Source organism: Hyperolius riggenbachi, chromosome 2, assembly GCF_040937935.1.
Source record: "Hyperolius riggenbachi isolate aHypRig1 chromosome 2, aHypRig1.pri, whole genome shotgun sequence".
Classification (NCBI taxonomy): domain Eukaryota; kingdom Metazoa; phylum Chordata; class Amphibia; order Anura; family Hyperoliidae; genus Hyperolius; species Hyperolius riggenbachi.
Genome location: NC_090647.1, coordinates 70,524,748 through 70,543,083, shown reverse-complemented (window position 1 = coordinate 70,543,083; position 18,336 = coordinate 70,524,748). Strand labels below are relative to the sequence as shown.

At 44.7% G+C, this 18,336-nt stretch overlaps 1 protein-coding gene across 2 annotated transcripts in view; it reads left to right on the top strand.

Moving 5' to 3' along the window:
• LOC137545539 (solute carrier family 35 member F2-like) overlaps positions 1 to 17,361 on the top strand; it is a 56,812-nt gene extending 39,451 nt beyond the window's left edge. For both annotated transcript variants that reach the window (XM_068266890.1, XM_068266889.1), the window contains exons 5-8: positions 206 to 362; positions 4,717 to 4,769; positions 9,109 to 9,263; positions 15,407 to 17,361. In XM_068266890.1, the coding sequence (XP_068122991.1) occupies positions 206 to 362; positions 4,717 to 4,769; positions 9,109 to 9,263; positions 15,407 to 15,601 (560 nt within the window). In that variant the 3' untranslated portion in view covers positions 15,602 to 17,361. The remainder of the gene's footprint in view (positions 1 to 205; positions 363 to 4,716; positions 4,770 to 9,108; positions 9,264 to 15,406) is intronic.
• The last annotated feature ends 975 nt before the right edge of the window (positions 17,362 to 18,336 follow it).

Here is an 18,336-nt window from a genome sequence, read left to right as displayed (position 1 = left end):
TAAAGGTGGACCAACTCATTATTAGAGGGTGTTTCTAATTTTTTGGCCACTCAGTGTATAGGATGTATATTATTTTCATTACTACTTTTTGTATTTTCCTAATGCAATGCTCATAGTGCATAGTGTTGTGCAAAGTAGCCATATTTCTGTAGCTGATCTGATAGGAACCCTGTTGATCATCATGCCTTGTCCTGATGTCTTGCAGCTAGCGACATGCTGATTGGAGATGCTCTGGTTATCCTGGCTGCATGTTTATATGCGGTTTCTAACGTGACTGAGGAGTATGTGGTGAAGAACCTGACCCGCGAGGAGTTCCTGGGCATGCTGGGACTCTTCGGGACATTCCTCAGTGGAATCCAGCTGTAAGAACATTTTATTTATCATAGAGAATTACTATTCTATTCTAGAGACAACATAACACAAAAGATTCCAGGCGCAGTACTTCTAACACCATGGTTGTTTGGGCTAAAAGAAGTGTTCCGTCACCACAAGCAGGCAGAACTCTTACCCCAGTTGTAGTGGCCCAGGTTGTAAGGTCATGAACACATTAATCAACCAATATTGTCTCCGGGGTTGACGTCCGAGTTGCCTTTTCATCTTTACCAGAAAGATTCTCCCAATTCACTTTGCGGCAATAACAAGGTGGCAGTTAAACATTAAAAGCACTTTATTCACACCATCAGTATAAAAACCACCCAATGGGTTTCACATACGCTTCATAAGGGCGCCTTCAGTCTTTTGTGTGATATATTTGCACAGACTGTGTTTAAAGGACATCTGAGGTGAAAATAAACTGAGAAAAACAATTGTATCTATCCTCCTTCTCCTAAAAATGACCAATCTATGAAATATTCACCCTTTTTATCTCTTTCTTGCTCTCTTAAAGGGACTCCGAGCTCTAAATAAAAACGAAATTGGTACTCACCTGGGGCTTTTTGCAGCCCACCGTAGGTCGGGAGGTCCCACGGCGTCCATCTGGCTCTTCTCCCAGGGCCTGGCCAGAAATGGCTCCCTGGCGGCTCCCGGCGACGCTGGGCGAGTGTTGGGCTCCTTCTTCCTGAAATGTCACATTTGTCGTCACCACGCCGGCCGCCTTGCGTCATCAGGGCGGCCGGTGTGACAGTACTGCGCATGCACGGTTTAATCGTGCATGCGCAGTACTGTCACGCCGGCCGCCATGATGACGCGAGGCGGCTGGCATGGTGACGACAGACGTGACGTTTCTGGAAGAAGGAGCCCGACTCTCGGGCCCAGTGTCGCCCGGAGCTGCCGGAGAGCCATTTCTGGGCAGGCCCTAGGAGAAGAGCCAGATGGACGCCGTGGGACCTCCTGACCTACGGTGGGCTGCAGAAAGCCCCAGGTGAGTACCAATTTTTATTTAACCACTTGAGGACTGCAGGGCTAAACCCCCCTAGTGACCAGGCAATTTTAGCTAAATTGGCCACTGCAGCTTTAAGGCCAAGCTGCAGGGCCGCACAACTCAGCACACAAGTGATCTCCCCCCCCCCCCCCCTTTTCTCCCCACCAACAGAGCTCTCTGTTGGTGGGGTCTGATCGCTCCCCCCATGTTTATTTTTTTTTTTAAATAAATATTATTGTTTTGTTTTGTTAAAAAAAAACGCTGTTACTTTAAATTTCTACCCTCCCTCCCTCCCTCCCCACAGCCAGCCAATTATGGCGATTGGCTGTCATAGGCTTCTGCCTATGAGAGCCGATCGCTCTCTTGTCCCCCATGGGGACAGCCGTGTCACACGGCTGTCCCCAGTGCAGCGCTGCTGCTCATCGCAGCGCTGCACCTAGTAAATAGACGGTGTGATCGCCGTCTAACAGTCTCCCGAGCGTCAATAGCCGCTCGGAGACTGAAGGCGGGGCGGAGCTCCGCCCTCCGAGCATGAGATGCGCGCGCACCATGCGCGCGATCTCATGCAAAACAGAGCCCCAGGACTTTACGCCAATTGGCGTTAGGCGGTCCTGGGGCTGCCGCCGCAGCCACGCCTGCTGGCGTGACGCGGGCGGCAGAAGGTTAAAGCTCGGCGTCCCTTTAAGCCTTTTACTGACAGGAAAGTATTTTATAGCTGTAATTATTTATCAGTGAGGGTTATGCTATAGTCTGACCCGGACAGAAACTGTCACTTACATACCTGATGTTTAACTCTTCCAGGCAGAGAAAGAAAACAAGGAACACAGCCTAATTATTTGTGTGCTTGGCACTGTACGTACACATGTCTATCTCATCATGTCACATTTCACCTTGGTTGTCCTTTAAGGAAGGAACAGTGACTCGTTTGATGCTTCGTTCACCTTATTTGTAATTAGTAGCGCTGGTGTTGCTGTTTGTATTTCTCATAGAGAGTTGTTATATCTCTGCAAAGCAATATACCCAGCTGAATATAAATGCAGAAGTCGCTTAGATCCAATCGGGGGCAAAGTGCTACGCCAGTGGATCCTTATGGGGGTAGTCCCACTAGCAGGGAGCAATCGCAAAACGCTGCTTGCAGAATTTTGTGGGCGATCCCAGAGCCATCGCACCAGTGGCTACAGTAGCCAAATCGCTGCGGGAATCTGTATGAAATCACTGGACTTCCGCAATTTAGCAAATTGCGGGCGCTTTGCACACTGCTGTGATGCGTAAGCCAGAGGTGCCCCTCAGTATTAGGTTGCCCCCCAGTTGTTTGGTAGTCAGTCAGAAAGATCCCCCAGTACATGTAGCCAGAATTGGGTTGCAAGAGAGCCTCCCTCAGTATAGGTAGCTACAGTCACCCAGTATAGGTACCAGAAGACAGAAGATCCGCCCTGGCTGTGTAGACTGCACATTCTTTATAGGTCCAACACATGGACAGTGATAACACACCTCAAAGAACCCAACGCGTTTCAGACTATGAAATCCTTAACCACTTTATCCACCACTACAGTGTATCTACGTCCTCTGTGACTTGATCTAAGCCACAAGGACGTAGATATACGTCATGTAGCAAAAGCACAGTTGTGCATGATTGGGCTTGCTCCTGTGCACACCCCCGGCCCTATCTGCTGCAGCACTAATTGGTGAACGGGAATATGTGTTCCCTGAGCCAATAAGATTGATTTTTACCATTAGAAATGCTTTTATCTTCTCAGTTCATAGTGAAAAATGCACACTGTAGTATTATTTCAGAATCCAATATCTTCATCATTAATTGTGACAGGAACGTAATCTAAGTTTTGTAATAAACGGTAGAAATAGCCAAACAAAATGTGTGCTTTTTATCTAACAAAACTACTGGTAGCAACATTTTTTATTTTTATACTGGAATTGGTAAAGCAGAGAAATAATGTTTTTTTTTTTTTCTATTCTTTTTCTTTTTCCCATTAAAATGCATAGAAAACAAAATTGTTCGAGGGGAAGAAATGCCATACAATGAAAGCCTAGTTTTTTTGTCTTGGAAAACGGGGTAAGCCGCCGGAGGGTGCCGCTCAGGCCCTGCTGGGCCAATTTGCATCATTTTTTTTTCAAACACGCAGCTAGTACTTTTCTAGCTGCGTGTTTGTTGCGATCGCCGCCGCCGATGCGCCGCTACCCGCTGCGATACATGGGCCCTCCCCCCCCCCCCCCCCCCATACCCCTTGCGCAGCCTGGGCAATCGGCGCCAGGCTGTGCTATGGGGTGGATCGGGATTCCCTGTGACGTGGGCGACGTCGATGACGTCACTCCGTTCGTCGCTATGGCAGCGGGGGAAGCCCTCAAGGAAATCCCGTTCAGAATGGGATTTCCTTATGGGCAAGCAGCGCCGGCGGCGATCGGAGGGGACGGGCGGACGCCGCAGGGAGGGGAGAAGCATGTAGCTAGCACTAGGCTACATGCTAAAAAAAAAGGTGAGAAAAACCCTCCCGTGGCCGCGCAGCCGCACGATTCATACTGCCAGGGAGGTTAACCACCCTGGCGTTCTATTAAGATCACAGGCAGTATTTTTGAATTTTATTTTTTTTTAAATCATGTAGCTAGCCTAGCGCTAGCTACATGATTTCCCCCCTCCCTGCCAAATCCCTCCCACTCTTCCGAACGCCGCCGGCGATCAAACCCACCAGGAAATCCCGTTCTCAACGGGATTTCCTTTAGGGCTTCCCCCGTCGCCATGGCGACGAACAGAATGACGTCATCGACGTCGTGATGTCACAGGGAGTCCCGATCCACCCCTCAGCACTGCCTGGCACTGATTGGCCAGGTTGCGCACAGGGTCTCGGGGGGGGGGGGGGGGACCTGTTACGCGGCGGGTAGCGGCGCATCAGCGGCGAGCGGCGACGTCATCCCCAACACGCAGCTAGCAAAGTGCTAGCTGCGTGTTTTGAAAAAAAAAATTAGAGAATCGGCCCACTAGGGCCTGAGCGGTGCCCTGCGGAGGTCGTCCATACCGCTAAGAAGGTTAAATAGGGACATACCTGAAATGTAAAAAGTGCTGTGGTCCTTAAGGGGGAAACGAGGTCTGGATGCGAAGTGGTTAACAGACATGCCACACATTTATATGTTCACATAGGTTAATCAACTCACAAAAGAGGAGGAGGCAGAGAACCATGCCCCCTTCCCCCCCCCCCCCCGCCACCATGGTCAGTTACCGATGGGAAACTGTTTATAAAGCCCGTGAATAGAGAAGCAGAAGTGAAACGTTTACTGTATATCGTACTTATTATATAGTATTGTTATTGTTTACACTGACCTCTCATTTTATTCCTCACCCTCAGTATGGCTCTTGAATACAATGCGATTTGCGCCATCCAGTGGGACTGGAAAGTGGGTAAGTCGTTTTATTTATTGACATATAGACCTGTGTGTTTGAGTTTTGCCTGGTACACACCATGCAATTTCCTGCCAGATCGATGGGTCCAGTTGATAATTTCCGACAGGTCTGATCTGATTTTCAATTGTTTTTATAATCGATTTTGAACAGATGTGATTGGAAAATCGTTCAGAAAAAATTGGAAATCAGATCGGACATGTTGGAAATTATCCATTCGTCCTGTTGATCTAGTGAGAAATTGCATGATGTGTACCAGGCATTAGGGCATCTCTGGACTTTTGCATGTTTGTTTTACTATATGATGGCAGCGCGGTGGCATAGTGGGTTAGCGCTCTCGCCTTGCAGCGCTGGGTCCCTGGTTCGAATCCCAGAGCAAGGAGTTTGTATGTTCTCCCCGTGTCTGTGTGGGTTTCATCCAGGCACTCCGGTTTCCTCCCACATCCCCAAAAAATCCAGATAAGTTAATTGGCTTCCCCCTAAATTGGCCCTAGACTACAATACATGCATTGCATGACATATTGACATAAGACTAGGGTGGGAACTAGATTATGAGCTCCTCTGAGGGACAGTTAGTGACAAGACAATATGTACTCTGTACAGCGTTGCGGAAGATGTCGGTGCTATATAAATAATAATAATGATAATCTATTCTGCATAATATGCATTAAAAAAATCCTTAAAGGGAACCTGAAGTGAGAGGAATATGGAGACTGCCATGTTAAATCTCTTATAAACAATGCTAGTTGCCTGACTTCTGTGCTGATTCTCTGCCTCTAATGCTATAAGTCAGTGGCCAAGAAAGCGCATGCAGATCAGATGCTCCTATGTGACGCCACTGCCCGCATGCTTGTTGCTGGTATGTGACGCCAAAACATCTAAAGCCAAAAGCTTAACATGACAGCCAGGCAACTGGCATTGTTTATAAGAGAATAAAGATTGCTGACTCCAAATTCCTTACTTCATGTTCCCTTTAACTAGGGATTTAAAGCAATAAACGCTCCCTGATGATTCCAAAAACAGAAATTGTTTACTCAATTGAGTGAATGTGGGGGGTATTAAGACACACACACACACACACACTCACACTCACACTCTCTCACACACACACACACACACACACCTACACACCTACACACACACCTACACACATCTACACACACACCTACACACACCTACACACACACACCTACACACACACACCTACACACACACACCTACACACACACACCTACACACACACCACACACACACACACACGCAGAAAACACACACATACACATACACACCTCAATCACACACCTCAATCACACACCTCAATCACACACACACACACACCACATACACACACGCAGAAAACACACACACACACAATCACATACACACCTCAATCACACACACACACACACACACACACACACACACACACACACACACCTCAATCACATACACACACCTCAATCACATACACACACACACACACACCTCAATCACATACACACACACACGCAGAAAACACACACATTCACGCAGAAAACACACACATACACATACACACCTCAATCACACACACACACACACACACACGCAGAAAACACACACATTCACGCAGAAAACACACATTCACGCAGAAAACACACACATACACATACACACCTCAATCACACACACACACACACACACACCACACACCACACACACACACACGCAGAAAACACACACATACACATACACACCTTAATCACACACCTCAATCACACACCTCAATCACACACACACACACACACACACACGCAGAAAACACACACATACACATACACACCTCAATCACACACCTCAATCACACACCTCAATCACACACACACACACGCACACACACACACACACCTCAATCACATACACACACACACACACACACACACACACACACACCTCAATCACATACACACACACGCAGAAAACACACACATTCACGCAGAAAACACACACATACACATACACACCTCAATCACACACCTCAATCACACACACACACACACACACACACACACGCAGAAAACACACACACACACGCAGAAAACACACACATTCACGCAGAAAACACACACATTCACGCAGAAAACACACACATTCACGCAGAAAACACACACATACACATACACACCTCAAACCACACACACACACACACACACACACACACACACACACACACACAGTATAATACATACACACACACACACACTCCAATCACACAGAAAACACACACATTCACGCAGAAAACACTCACACACCTCAATCACACACCTCAATCACACACACACACACACACACACACACACACACACACACACACACACACACACACACACACCTCAATCACATACACACACGCACACACCTCAATCACATACATACATACATACATACACACACACACACACACACACACACACACACACACACCTCAATCCTCAATCACATACATACATACACACACACCTCAATCACACACACACACACCTCAATCACACACACACCTCAATCACACACACACCTCAATCACACACCTCAATCACATACACACACACACACACACACACACACACACCTCAATCACATACACACACGCACCTCAATCACACACACACACACCCCAATCACACACAAACACACACACCCCAATCACACACACACACACACACACACACCCAATCACACACACACACACACACACACACACACACCCAATCACACACACACACACACTCGCACACAAAAACACACACACACACCCCAATCGCACACAAAAACACACACCAGACACACACACCAATCACACACAAACACACACACAGCCCAATCACACACAAACACACACACAGCCCAATCACACACAAAAACACACACACACACACACACACACACAGCCCAATCACACACAAAAACACACACCAGACACACACACAGCCCAATCACACACAAAAACACACACCAGACACACACACCAATCACACACAAACACACACACACACACACAATCACACACAAAAACATACACACACACCCCAATCACACACAAAAACACACACACACACACACCAGACACATACACATACACACACACACACACACACACACACACACACACACACACACACCTCAATCACACACCTCAATCACATACACACACACACACCTCAATCACATACACACAAGCACCTCAATCACATACATACACACACACACACACACACACACACACACACACACACACACACACACACACACACACCTACACCTCTCAACCACACACAAACACACACCCCAATCACACACAAACACACACACACACACACCCCAATCACACACACACACACCCCAATCACACACACACACACACACACACACACACACACACTCGCACACAAAAACACACACACACAGCCCAATCACACACAAACACACACACACACACACACACACACAGCCCAATCACACACAAAAACACACACCAGACACACACACCAATCACACACAAACACACACACACACCCCCAATCACACACAAAAACATACACACACACACACACACACACACACCCTAATCACACACAAAAACACACACCAGACACACACACCAATCACACACAAACAAACACACACACACCCCAATCGCACACAAAAACATACACACACACACACCCCCCAATCACACACAAAAACACACACACACACCAGACACATACACACACATACACACACACACACACACACACACCAATCACACACAAACAAAAAAAAACACACACACCAATCACACACAAACACACACACCAGACACACACACGCACGCACACTGTTGCCCATGAGGTTGGGACTCAACCACCCGGACAACAGTTTGGGGCTGAGTGCTGTGAAGACATGTTGCTATACTTTAGCTGATAAATGTGTATTGTTGCTATGGAAGTGGGAGGAGGGACAAAGACACAGTTCATGATTTTTTTGTCTTCTGTCGGGCTTAGGCAGCGTAAGGAGGGGAACATTGGGGCATATGCACTAAACTGCGTTAAGCAGAAGAATGTGCGCAGAGTCTTACGGCACAAAGAGTAGAGCAGATTGCAATATATAACATGCAATGCATTATTCTCCACTCATTGTCTGTAAGACTTTACGCACATAATTCTGTATAATGCAGTTTAATGCATATGCTCCATTGTGCTTTATTGTTGCTGTCGATTAAAAATCCATATGTCTTTGCAAAGTTTGGTGTAGAGTGTGTACGAGTCTGAATGCCAGCTGTACAGTTTCCTATCACCTGTCTGTCTTGTTTGTATTGCAGTCCTGCTGTTTGCAGGTTTTGCGCTCTGCATGTTTGGATTGTACAGTGTGATGCCTCTGGTCATGAAAGTCACCAGCGCCACCTCCATCAACCTGGGCATCCTGACCGCTGACCTCTACAGCCTCTTCTTTGGCCTCTTTCTCTTTAATTACACAGTGAGTAAACCACCTTCTTATGTGTTTTTTTTTTTTTTTTTTTTTTACTAGTGATGAGTAAGAACTGGTTCACACTTTCAGCAGATCCCAACGGATCCATTTTAAATGGTTCAGTTTTTTGTTTTTTTTTTAGAAAACTGATCAGTTTATCACTATTCTGCGCTATTATCAGCCCATGTTTCTAGTCTGTTTAAACATATGGGGGGAATTTGTACTTTTAAAGGGAATCTAAAGTGAAAATAAACTTAGGACATAATGAATTGTATGTGTAGTACAGCTAAGAAATAGAAAATTAGTAGCAAAGAAAATAGTCTCCTATTGTTTCCAGTACAGAAAAAGTTAAGAAACTTCAGTTGTTATCTATGCAAAAGAGTTCTGTTTTCTGAAGTACTTATACATCAAAGAAACAGTAAGAGACAGTTTCAGGTAAGCTTTTACTGTAGGGTAGTCCATAGTTTAAAGAGACTCTGAAGCGAGATTAAAAATCGCTTTTTACCTTATGCTAAAACAACGCTATCCTGCGGCAGAACGAGGAGTCTTTACCCCCCAAATCCCCTCCGTGGTGCCCGGGGAGATCTCCCTGTTGAGGCAGAGCTAATGGCTGTAGCTCTGCCTCTCAGCGCGTCTATCAGCACAGTCAATCATGACTGTGGCTGTCAGACTCCTGCAGTGCATTGTGGGATTTTTAGTTCCTTAACAGCTGGAGAGCTAAGTTTGCAGATCACTGCAGTAGAGTATTGTACCGTGTTAGTCATCAGCAAAAGCAAGAAGTTTTAAGTCCGGATGATACCATTTATTGGCTTAAAGAAAAAAAGAGTAAACTTTTGGCCAATAGGCCTTCTTCAGACTCTATTCCTGTATAATGATAAGATGTTAGAACACAAAGCTTATTTACATTTTAACATAAAAAGGAGTTAGAGACTTTTATTGCAAATACAGAATGGATAAATGTCATTCAGATGTCTTAAAGTGAACCTTAACCATTTCACAACTGAGGGGTTTTACCCCTGAAACACCAGCGCGATTTTTCCCTTTCAGCGCTGCTTCCATTACTGTACTGATGTACTATGATTGGTTATTGGGGACTGGAGAGTCCCCATAACCAATCATTGTACTGCAGAGCCGGGGTGTGTGCGCGCGCGCGGGTCGCGGGGGCGCGCGATCGCGGGCTGCAAGTTTGTTTACCTTGCATTGTTTTGAATGAAGACGGCATTTGATTTAAGCCGTCTTCATTCTACTCGCAATCGGCGAGGCTAATTGGATTTAGGAACGCTTGTTCCTAACATCCAATTAGTAACCTGCTGTGCTGGCTGGCTGGAGTGTGCGCGAGAGTTCCCCGCCCACTCCCAGCCAGTAAACAAACAAGTGCGCCTTTCTCCGTCCCTGGGGGTGAAGCGGTGCGCAGAGGGACGGAGAAATTTAGCACTGGGGGGTGAAGTGGTTAAAGAGAATCTGTATTGTTAAAATCGCACAAAAGTAAACATACCAGTGTGTTAGGGGACATCTCCTATTCCCCTCTGTCACAATTTCGCCGCTCCCCGCCGCATTAAAAGTAGTCAAAAACAGTTTTAAAAAGTTTGTTTATAAACAAACAAAATGGCCACCAAAACAGGAAGTAGGTTGATGTACAGTATGTCTACACATAGAAAATACATCCATACTCAAGCAGGCTGTATACAGCCTTCCTTTTGTATCTCAAGAGATCACTTGTGTGTTTACCTTCTGTCCCCTTCAACTCTCATCCACACTGAATACTAGTGACAGGCTGTGAGGCTGATCCTTTCTTCCTGTCTGTAATTCCTCTGTGTCAGCCCAGCTCCTTTCACAGCCTAATGCTGGGAATACACGGTTCGTTTTTGCCTTCGTTTAAACCTTCGATTCGTTCGGTAAACGAATCGAGTGTTGAAAACGTATGTGAAAATAGTCATAATCTCATTATAGTTTCGATTAATAGACCCCAAAAACGAACGACTAGTGATCGAACATGTTTGATATTATCTCTCTTTATCCATCTAATCGAGTCATTGGTAGGCTTGATGGCTGTTCAGATCGATTATATATTCGTTTATGCTAGTCCGTCCCTGTAAAAAGGGATTTTCGTTTCGTTTCTTTGCAGCCTTCGATCATTGGAAAAACGAAACCATCAGAATCGGAAAAAAAAACGAAACCGTGGGTGGTGATATTAACCGTATGACCGATTATTTCGGGATCGAAAAGGACAAAAGGCACAATCGAAACGAAGGTTTAAACGAAGGCAAAAACGAACCGTGTATTCCCAGCATTACAGAGGAGGATTTTTATCCAGCTCTCTTCTATCACTGATAAGATAGCAGACAGGCTGCTGGCTTATGTAAAGAACACATACACTGAAGTGTGCATAGAGGGGGAAGTGCATAACAGACCAGCACAGAAGAGTTGGCAGCCTTCCAGACACAGGCCGACAAGTCTGACAGGGGAAAGATACATTGATTTATTACAGAGACAGTGATACTACAAAGTGCTGTAGTAAGCCAGAGCACATTAGAATAGGTTTAGGAACTTGTAGGATGGTAGAAAAAACGTTGTAATTTTTGTTACGGAGTCTCTTTAACTCTGGAAAAGGAGAAAAGTTTCACTTACCTGAGGCTTCCCCAAGCCCCCTACAGCCGTCCCGTGCCCTCGCTGCTCCTCGAGTGTCCTCCGATCCCCGCCGCAGGTTAGTTTTGTTTTCGGCCGACTGAAGCCCCAGGTAAGTGAAACTTTTTTTATGTACCAGGGTTGAGGTTCACTCATTACAACAGGACACCAGAGGCACATTGGAAGGATGTTTGCTTATTTATGACAAATAGAGAAGACCCATTCTTTACTTTAAGTAAATCTGAAGCAGAAAAAAAAATCTGAGACCTATGGAGAGGAAAGGCTCTGGGTCCTAAATGAGCCTTCCCGGTCCCCTCATTCCAGCGATGTCCCCACCTGTTCTATGTATTTGACCAACCGGTCGAATATGCCTTAGAGCCACTTGTGTCCCCAGATGCTTCTGAAGACAGTGCTCTGTACTGATTACTACTTATCACAATTAAATGATCTATATCTTGTTTTTCCCACCACCAATTAGGCTTTCTTTGGGTGGTACATTATGCTAAGAACTATTTTATTCTAAATGCATTTTAATGGGAATATTAATGAAAAAAATATAAGAAATTCATTATGTCTCAGCTTTCAGCCATTATAGTTTTAAAAAGACACTGAAGCGAAAAAAAAATTATGATATAATGATTTGTATGTGTAGTACAGCTAAGAAATAAATCATTAGAAGCAGAGACATAAGTCTAATATTGTTTCCAGTACAGGAAGAGTTAAGAAACTTTGTAAAATCATTTACAATGCTGAGTAGTGTGTAAACTGCAAATATTAGAGAATGATGCAATGTTATAAAAAACGCTACATAACTGAAAATAAAAATATGAGTATACTTTCTTTGCTACTAATGTTCTAGTAATTATCCGTGCTGCACTACCAATTCATTATATCATCATTTTTTTCACTGCAGTGTCTCTTTAAAATAAAACATTCTACTGTGGATAAAAGCCACACATTTTGTTTGTCCCGGTTATTGCAACGTTTAACCACTTAAGGACTGCGGTGTTGAACCCCCCTAGTGACCAGGCCATTTTTTACTAAATGGCCCACTGCAGCTTTAAGGCCTCGCTGCAGGGCCGTACAACTCAGCACACAAGTGATTCTCCCCACCAACAGAGCTCTCTGTTGGCAAATTTTTTACTTTTATAGTCCCCCTCCCTCCCCCCGCCAGCCAATCAGCATGATTAGCTGTCATAGGCTTTAGCTGATCACTTCCCTGCCTACAGAGGGGACAGCCGTGTCACACGGCTGTCCCCAGTACAGCGATGCCGTAGATCGCAGTGCTGTACACAGTTATTTGCCGTCTAACAGTCTACAAGCGGCGCTGGGAGACTGATGGAGGGGCGGAGCTCCATCTTCAGAGCGGAGATGCAAGGGCGAGCTCCTGCAAGCCCCATTCAAAGCCATTCACGCCAATCAGCGAGGAGTGGCCCTGGGGCTGCCGCACTGCTCACGCCAATCGGTGTGGAGTGGTCCTGGGACTGCTGCACTGCTCAAGCCAATCAGCGAGGAGCGATCCTGGGGCTGCCGCACTGCTCACGCCAATCGGTGTGGAGCAGTGGTTAGGAGGTTAAATTATATCCCTTGTACAATGTAGGGTGACAATATTTTATTTGGAAATAAAGGTGTATTTTTCATCCATCACGAGTGTTCTCCCCAGAATCTTTTTCCAGCCAGGTGGTATAAAAAAGTAGCCGGGTGGGGCAAGATGAGAGAATGCAGGGCCAGTGCTTCTGTGCGCAAATCTGCTCACAGCATAGGAGGAGGTGAGCGGATGACAGCCGGATGGTCACCAAAACTAGCCGGGTGGAGCACCCGGCAAAAAGAGCCTAATATACCCTCTTGACATACATTTTAAAAAGTATTCCTTAATGTATGTAGGTGTAATATTACTATTTGGCCACAAGATTTCCTTGCGCATTATTTCCTATAAGAGTACAATAAGTATGCGTAATAGGAAGTAATGCGTAGCTGTGTTACTTCGAAAGTGACGCAGGAGTCTTATTGATGTCGGTGATCATGGTGGCCTAGCAGGAAGATGAATGAATGGTAACAAGGTTCCCATTCACTAATCTGGCGATCAGCGATGGGAACAAGCGAGCGGGAGGGAGCGTAGCGGCACCAATTGAAAAAGATCACTGTTTTAGAACAAAAACGGTGATCATTCTCTGCGGACATCCACAGATTGGCTCAGGGGACCTCTGTCCGTGCCACCAAACCCCCTGATGCCAAGACCATCGCGATTGCGGGCTTCTGCCCGCACAATCGCGCCTGCAGACTGTACAGCCGTAAGCCTCTCATGTCCCTGCGGCTGCAGCAGCAGCGAGCAGGCAGGCTGGCCAGCCTCTTTGTATAAATTCTTATCAGGTAGTGTCTTTATAAAGAAAAAAGGCCATGCTAAGAATCCCCCATGAAGAGATGGACTAACCCAAAACCTGTTGGTAATGTCAGATATCTATTACCTACTGTAAGTGGCAGCAACATAGGAGAAAAGTCATTTATGTCTCATTTTACTCGGGAAGAAATGTACTTCGTGTTTGTATGTAATTACATATATTTAAAATTGTCCATTTTTTCGCGATAGTGGTCCTTTAAGAACCCTTTTGCACTAGCAGGCGAAACCTGCATTGCGTTACCCTGTTTTGCTCCAAGAGGCTGCAAAAGCAATGAGTTTATGGAGACTTTCACACTTTTATTTCGGTCCCTTGCGGTGTGGCGGGAGTATCCGGCGGGAGTTACCGCAAACACCACCCTTGAAGCGGACCTGAACTCAGAACATTCTCTCTGCTCTAAAAGATAAGCAACATAACCTTTAAAGAAAAACATTTCTTTTTTTTAAAGCTGATACAAATCCTGCACTAAATCCACAGTGTGTCTACTTCCTGCTTTCATGGAAGCAGACATATTGTTAACATCCTGCTTTTACCAATTGGCAGCTCTGCCATGGCAGAGGAGATTCCTGAGATGACAGCTGAAAGATCAATTTACAGATGTGATTAGTCACAGATGAGGGGGAATTAGACAGGCTAACCTCTAAATACATACAGGGTGCATTTCTCAGTGTTTTTCTTCTGTCCTGTGCAAGAGTTCAAGTCCACGTTAATGCACAGAGATTGGCATTATGCACTATGTTCGCACTATGTGTGAACGATGGATCGCGGTGCGTCGTGGCGCACATGCGCGGACCGACGGGAATCCCAGTGATGTGCTTCCTGCCCAGCAGGGAGTGCGTCACTGACCGGGGGCGGCGCCATGGATATGACCCTGTCGGTGCACTCTGCTGGAGGGTCATATATTTGTCATTTTTTACATTGCAATAGGTTGCGTCAGGAGCATCGTATCCCTTACCGCAACGCAAAAATATGTGTAAAACCAGCCTAAATGTTTACACATTGTGATTTGCATATAACCTGTCAGCACTTTAAAAATGTTAATTATAAAATGGGTGGTACACTGTAAAGTTTGCCATAGTAGATTTATCAGAACTAAACTGATTTCCTTTTTGTTTTTCCTCCTTCCTTCAGTTTTCCGTGCTGTACATTTTGGCGTTTGTGGTGTGCATCGTGGGATTCCTCTTGTACTGCAGCACAGCGACATACACTGCCCCGCCCACAACTGAGAGGACTAATGAAGGGATTGAGAACAGCGCCATAAAAGAGGAGGAGCCTGTGGATCCCCCCCTAGCTCTGCATTCCATCCCAGATTTCGGGTCCGGGTAACGGGCTCAGCACAGCCAATGCTGTTGTAGGTTTTAGAGAGACTATTTTTCAGGTGCTTTTTTAACATTTTATACAAGAAGAATGCTGCAGTTTTTGTTTTTTAACTTGGATACATTTTTTTAAAAAAAAAATGTTTCAGTGCGAATGGATTATTTTAAAAATGTATTTAATGGTTGTTGGCCAGAATCCTCTCCATTTCATCTCTTGCACCCAGCACAAGAAAGAAACATATCATATTTATTGTGGTGGTTCTCTGTCTTCTGCCTGGGATTGGCTGGAGCCACAGTCAGGATAAAGTACCTTCAGCTCAGCACTACCAGTCCCATTCTCTCATATTACACCTGGAAGGATACTGTTGCCTGAGTCTTGTGTTTCCACGATTTTGAAAAAAAAGAACCATCTGTGTTGCCTCCTGGTCACCAAATTAATCCGAACTGGATAATGAAATATTGCATCTGCCTGATGCCCTAGAAACAACATTGTCCGTTCCTAATGGAAGATTTGTTATATGAAAGGTAGTCTAATGAAGGTACAAAAAGGCCCAATAAATAAGATACGTTATATTTAACGTAAACCTGAGACAATGAGACTTACCTGTGGCTTCCTCCAGCCCCCTGTAGTCTGTTGGTCCTCCGTGTTGGTCCTGTCTCCTCCATTCTGCCACTGTCACAATCCAGTCACGCTCTTGTTGTCAGGAACGTTCTGCGAAAGCACAGTTATAGTTTTAAAATGAACCGAGCACCATTTTTACCACCCGGGGTATCTTAATAGCACATGAAAAATGCATGCCAACAATGTGGTTCAGACTTCCATTTTACCTCTCCTTTTTACGAATAAAATTTTAGCAGAGGTTTTTATTGGAAATATCGGGCAGATAAGGACTGATGTGATTAATTTATTGCACACATTAGCAGAGAGCAAATAAAAGCTTTCATCAGCGGTGGGGAGGGGAATAGATAGAACAGTGTGCTTCAAAGAGGAGAGGTTACAGATGCTATCTTCCCCTTCTAGCTGCTCTTATTTATTCAGAGGGAAGGTGTGAGGTGGGACATGGTAGCTATTAGAAACTAGGAGAAACTGCAGGAAAAGGTGCTTTGTTCCCTTTTATGAACTGCCGTACACAGAACACACCCGTGATGGGGGGGAGGGCACTGCACCATAGACGCACCAGGTTAACCTCCCTGGCAGTACGCAGTTTCGGTGGCTCCGTCCGCGGGAGTAATTTTTTGAATAAAACTTGTTGTGAACCTTGTAGCTAGCACTAGCTACCTGTGTCCCCCAAGTCCTCCTGCACCTCTCTGACTTGGGAGATACAGGTAGCTAGCCTAGTGCTAGCTACAAGGTTTACAACAAGTTTTATTCAAAAAATTACTCCCGGGGCCATGTGATCCTCTGCGGCGACTACCCCGAGTGCAGGTCTGGGTTACCGCCAGGGAGGGTAAGTATATTTTCCCATGGACAAGTGTGGTTCCAACGTAAGGCCAGCAGACAGGACAGAAGTGCCTCAGGTGCACAATAAGCTACTGGAGGCGGGCACTAGTGATGGCCAATGAGACACAATAATTCCAGCTTGCAGTAATTTTTAAAAAGGGCTTTTCTATTTTTGCAGATCACATCTAGAAAAAAACCACATAACGGAAAAGAGAAAAATGAAGCATGGGCGTGGGTTTTTTTAAATATTTTTTTTTATTTTAAATGCGTACTTTATACTGCACAATCTTTGGCATTTTTGTATTTATTCTTTATGTATGTATATTTAGATTTAAAGTGCACTGAAAAGTAAAGCATTATAGCTTTTGTTAAGTGTATGTATAGTTGTTTTGATAACTGATATGCCTTAAAACACAGCCCTAGGCCAAATATTAAAACAAAAGGAAAATATAAAAAACTGTAAGCCCAATTCCAGGGCAATGGGAAGGGGTTAGAAACTTTTGGAGCATTCATTGTTTGTGTCCTTAAAGAGACACTGAAGCGGCAAAAAAATTATGATATTATGATTTGTATGTGTAGTACAGCTAAGAAATAAAACATTAAGATCAGATACATCAGTGTAATTGTTTCCAGTACAGGAAGAGTTGAGAAACTCCAGTTGTTATCTCTATGCAAACAAGCCATTAAGCTCTCTGACTAAGTTAGTCTTGGAGAGGGCTGTTATCTGACTTTTATTATCTCAACTGTAAGTGAACTATTTACTTTTCCTCTGGCAGAGGAGATGCCATTACTTCACAGACTGCTCTGAAAGAATCATTTTGAATGCTGAGTGTTGTGTAATCTGCACATATTATAGAATAATGCAATGTTAGAAAAAACACTATATACCTGAAAATAAAAGTATGAGAATATTTTATTTGCTGCTAATCTTCTAGTAATTATTCATAGTACACAACCAATTCATTATATCATATTTTTTTTTTTTTCGCTTCAGTGTCTCTTTAAAGGACACCTGAACTGGGAGGTTTATGGAGGCTGCCATTTTCTTATAAACCATTCCAGTTGCCCAGCATCCTGCAATCCTTTTTGTCTACAGTAATATCAGGATCACACACAAGCATGCAGCTTGCAAACCTTAAAGTGGACCCAAACTAAAAATACAAGATTTCAGAAATAAAATCTATTTTCTAAATTATAATAATAAATAGCAACCTTTTTTCAGCTGCATGATGACAAATCTAAAATATTTTACATTTATTGGAGGAACCTCTCCCTTCCTTTCATATTGCCGGCAAATAATCCGG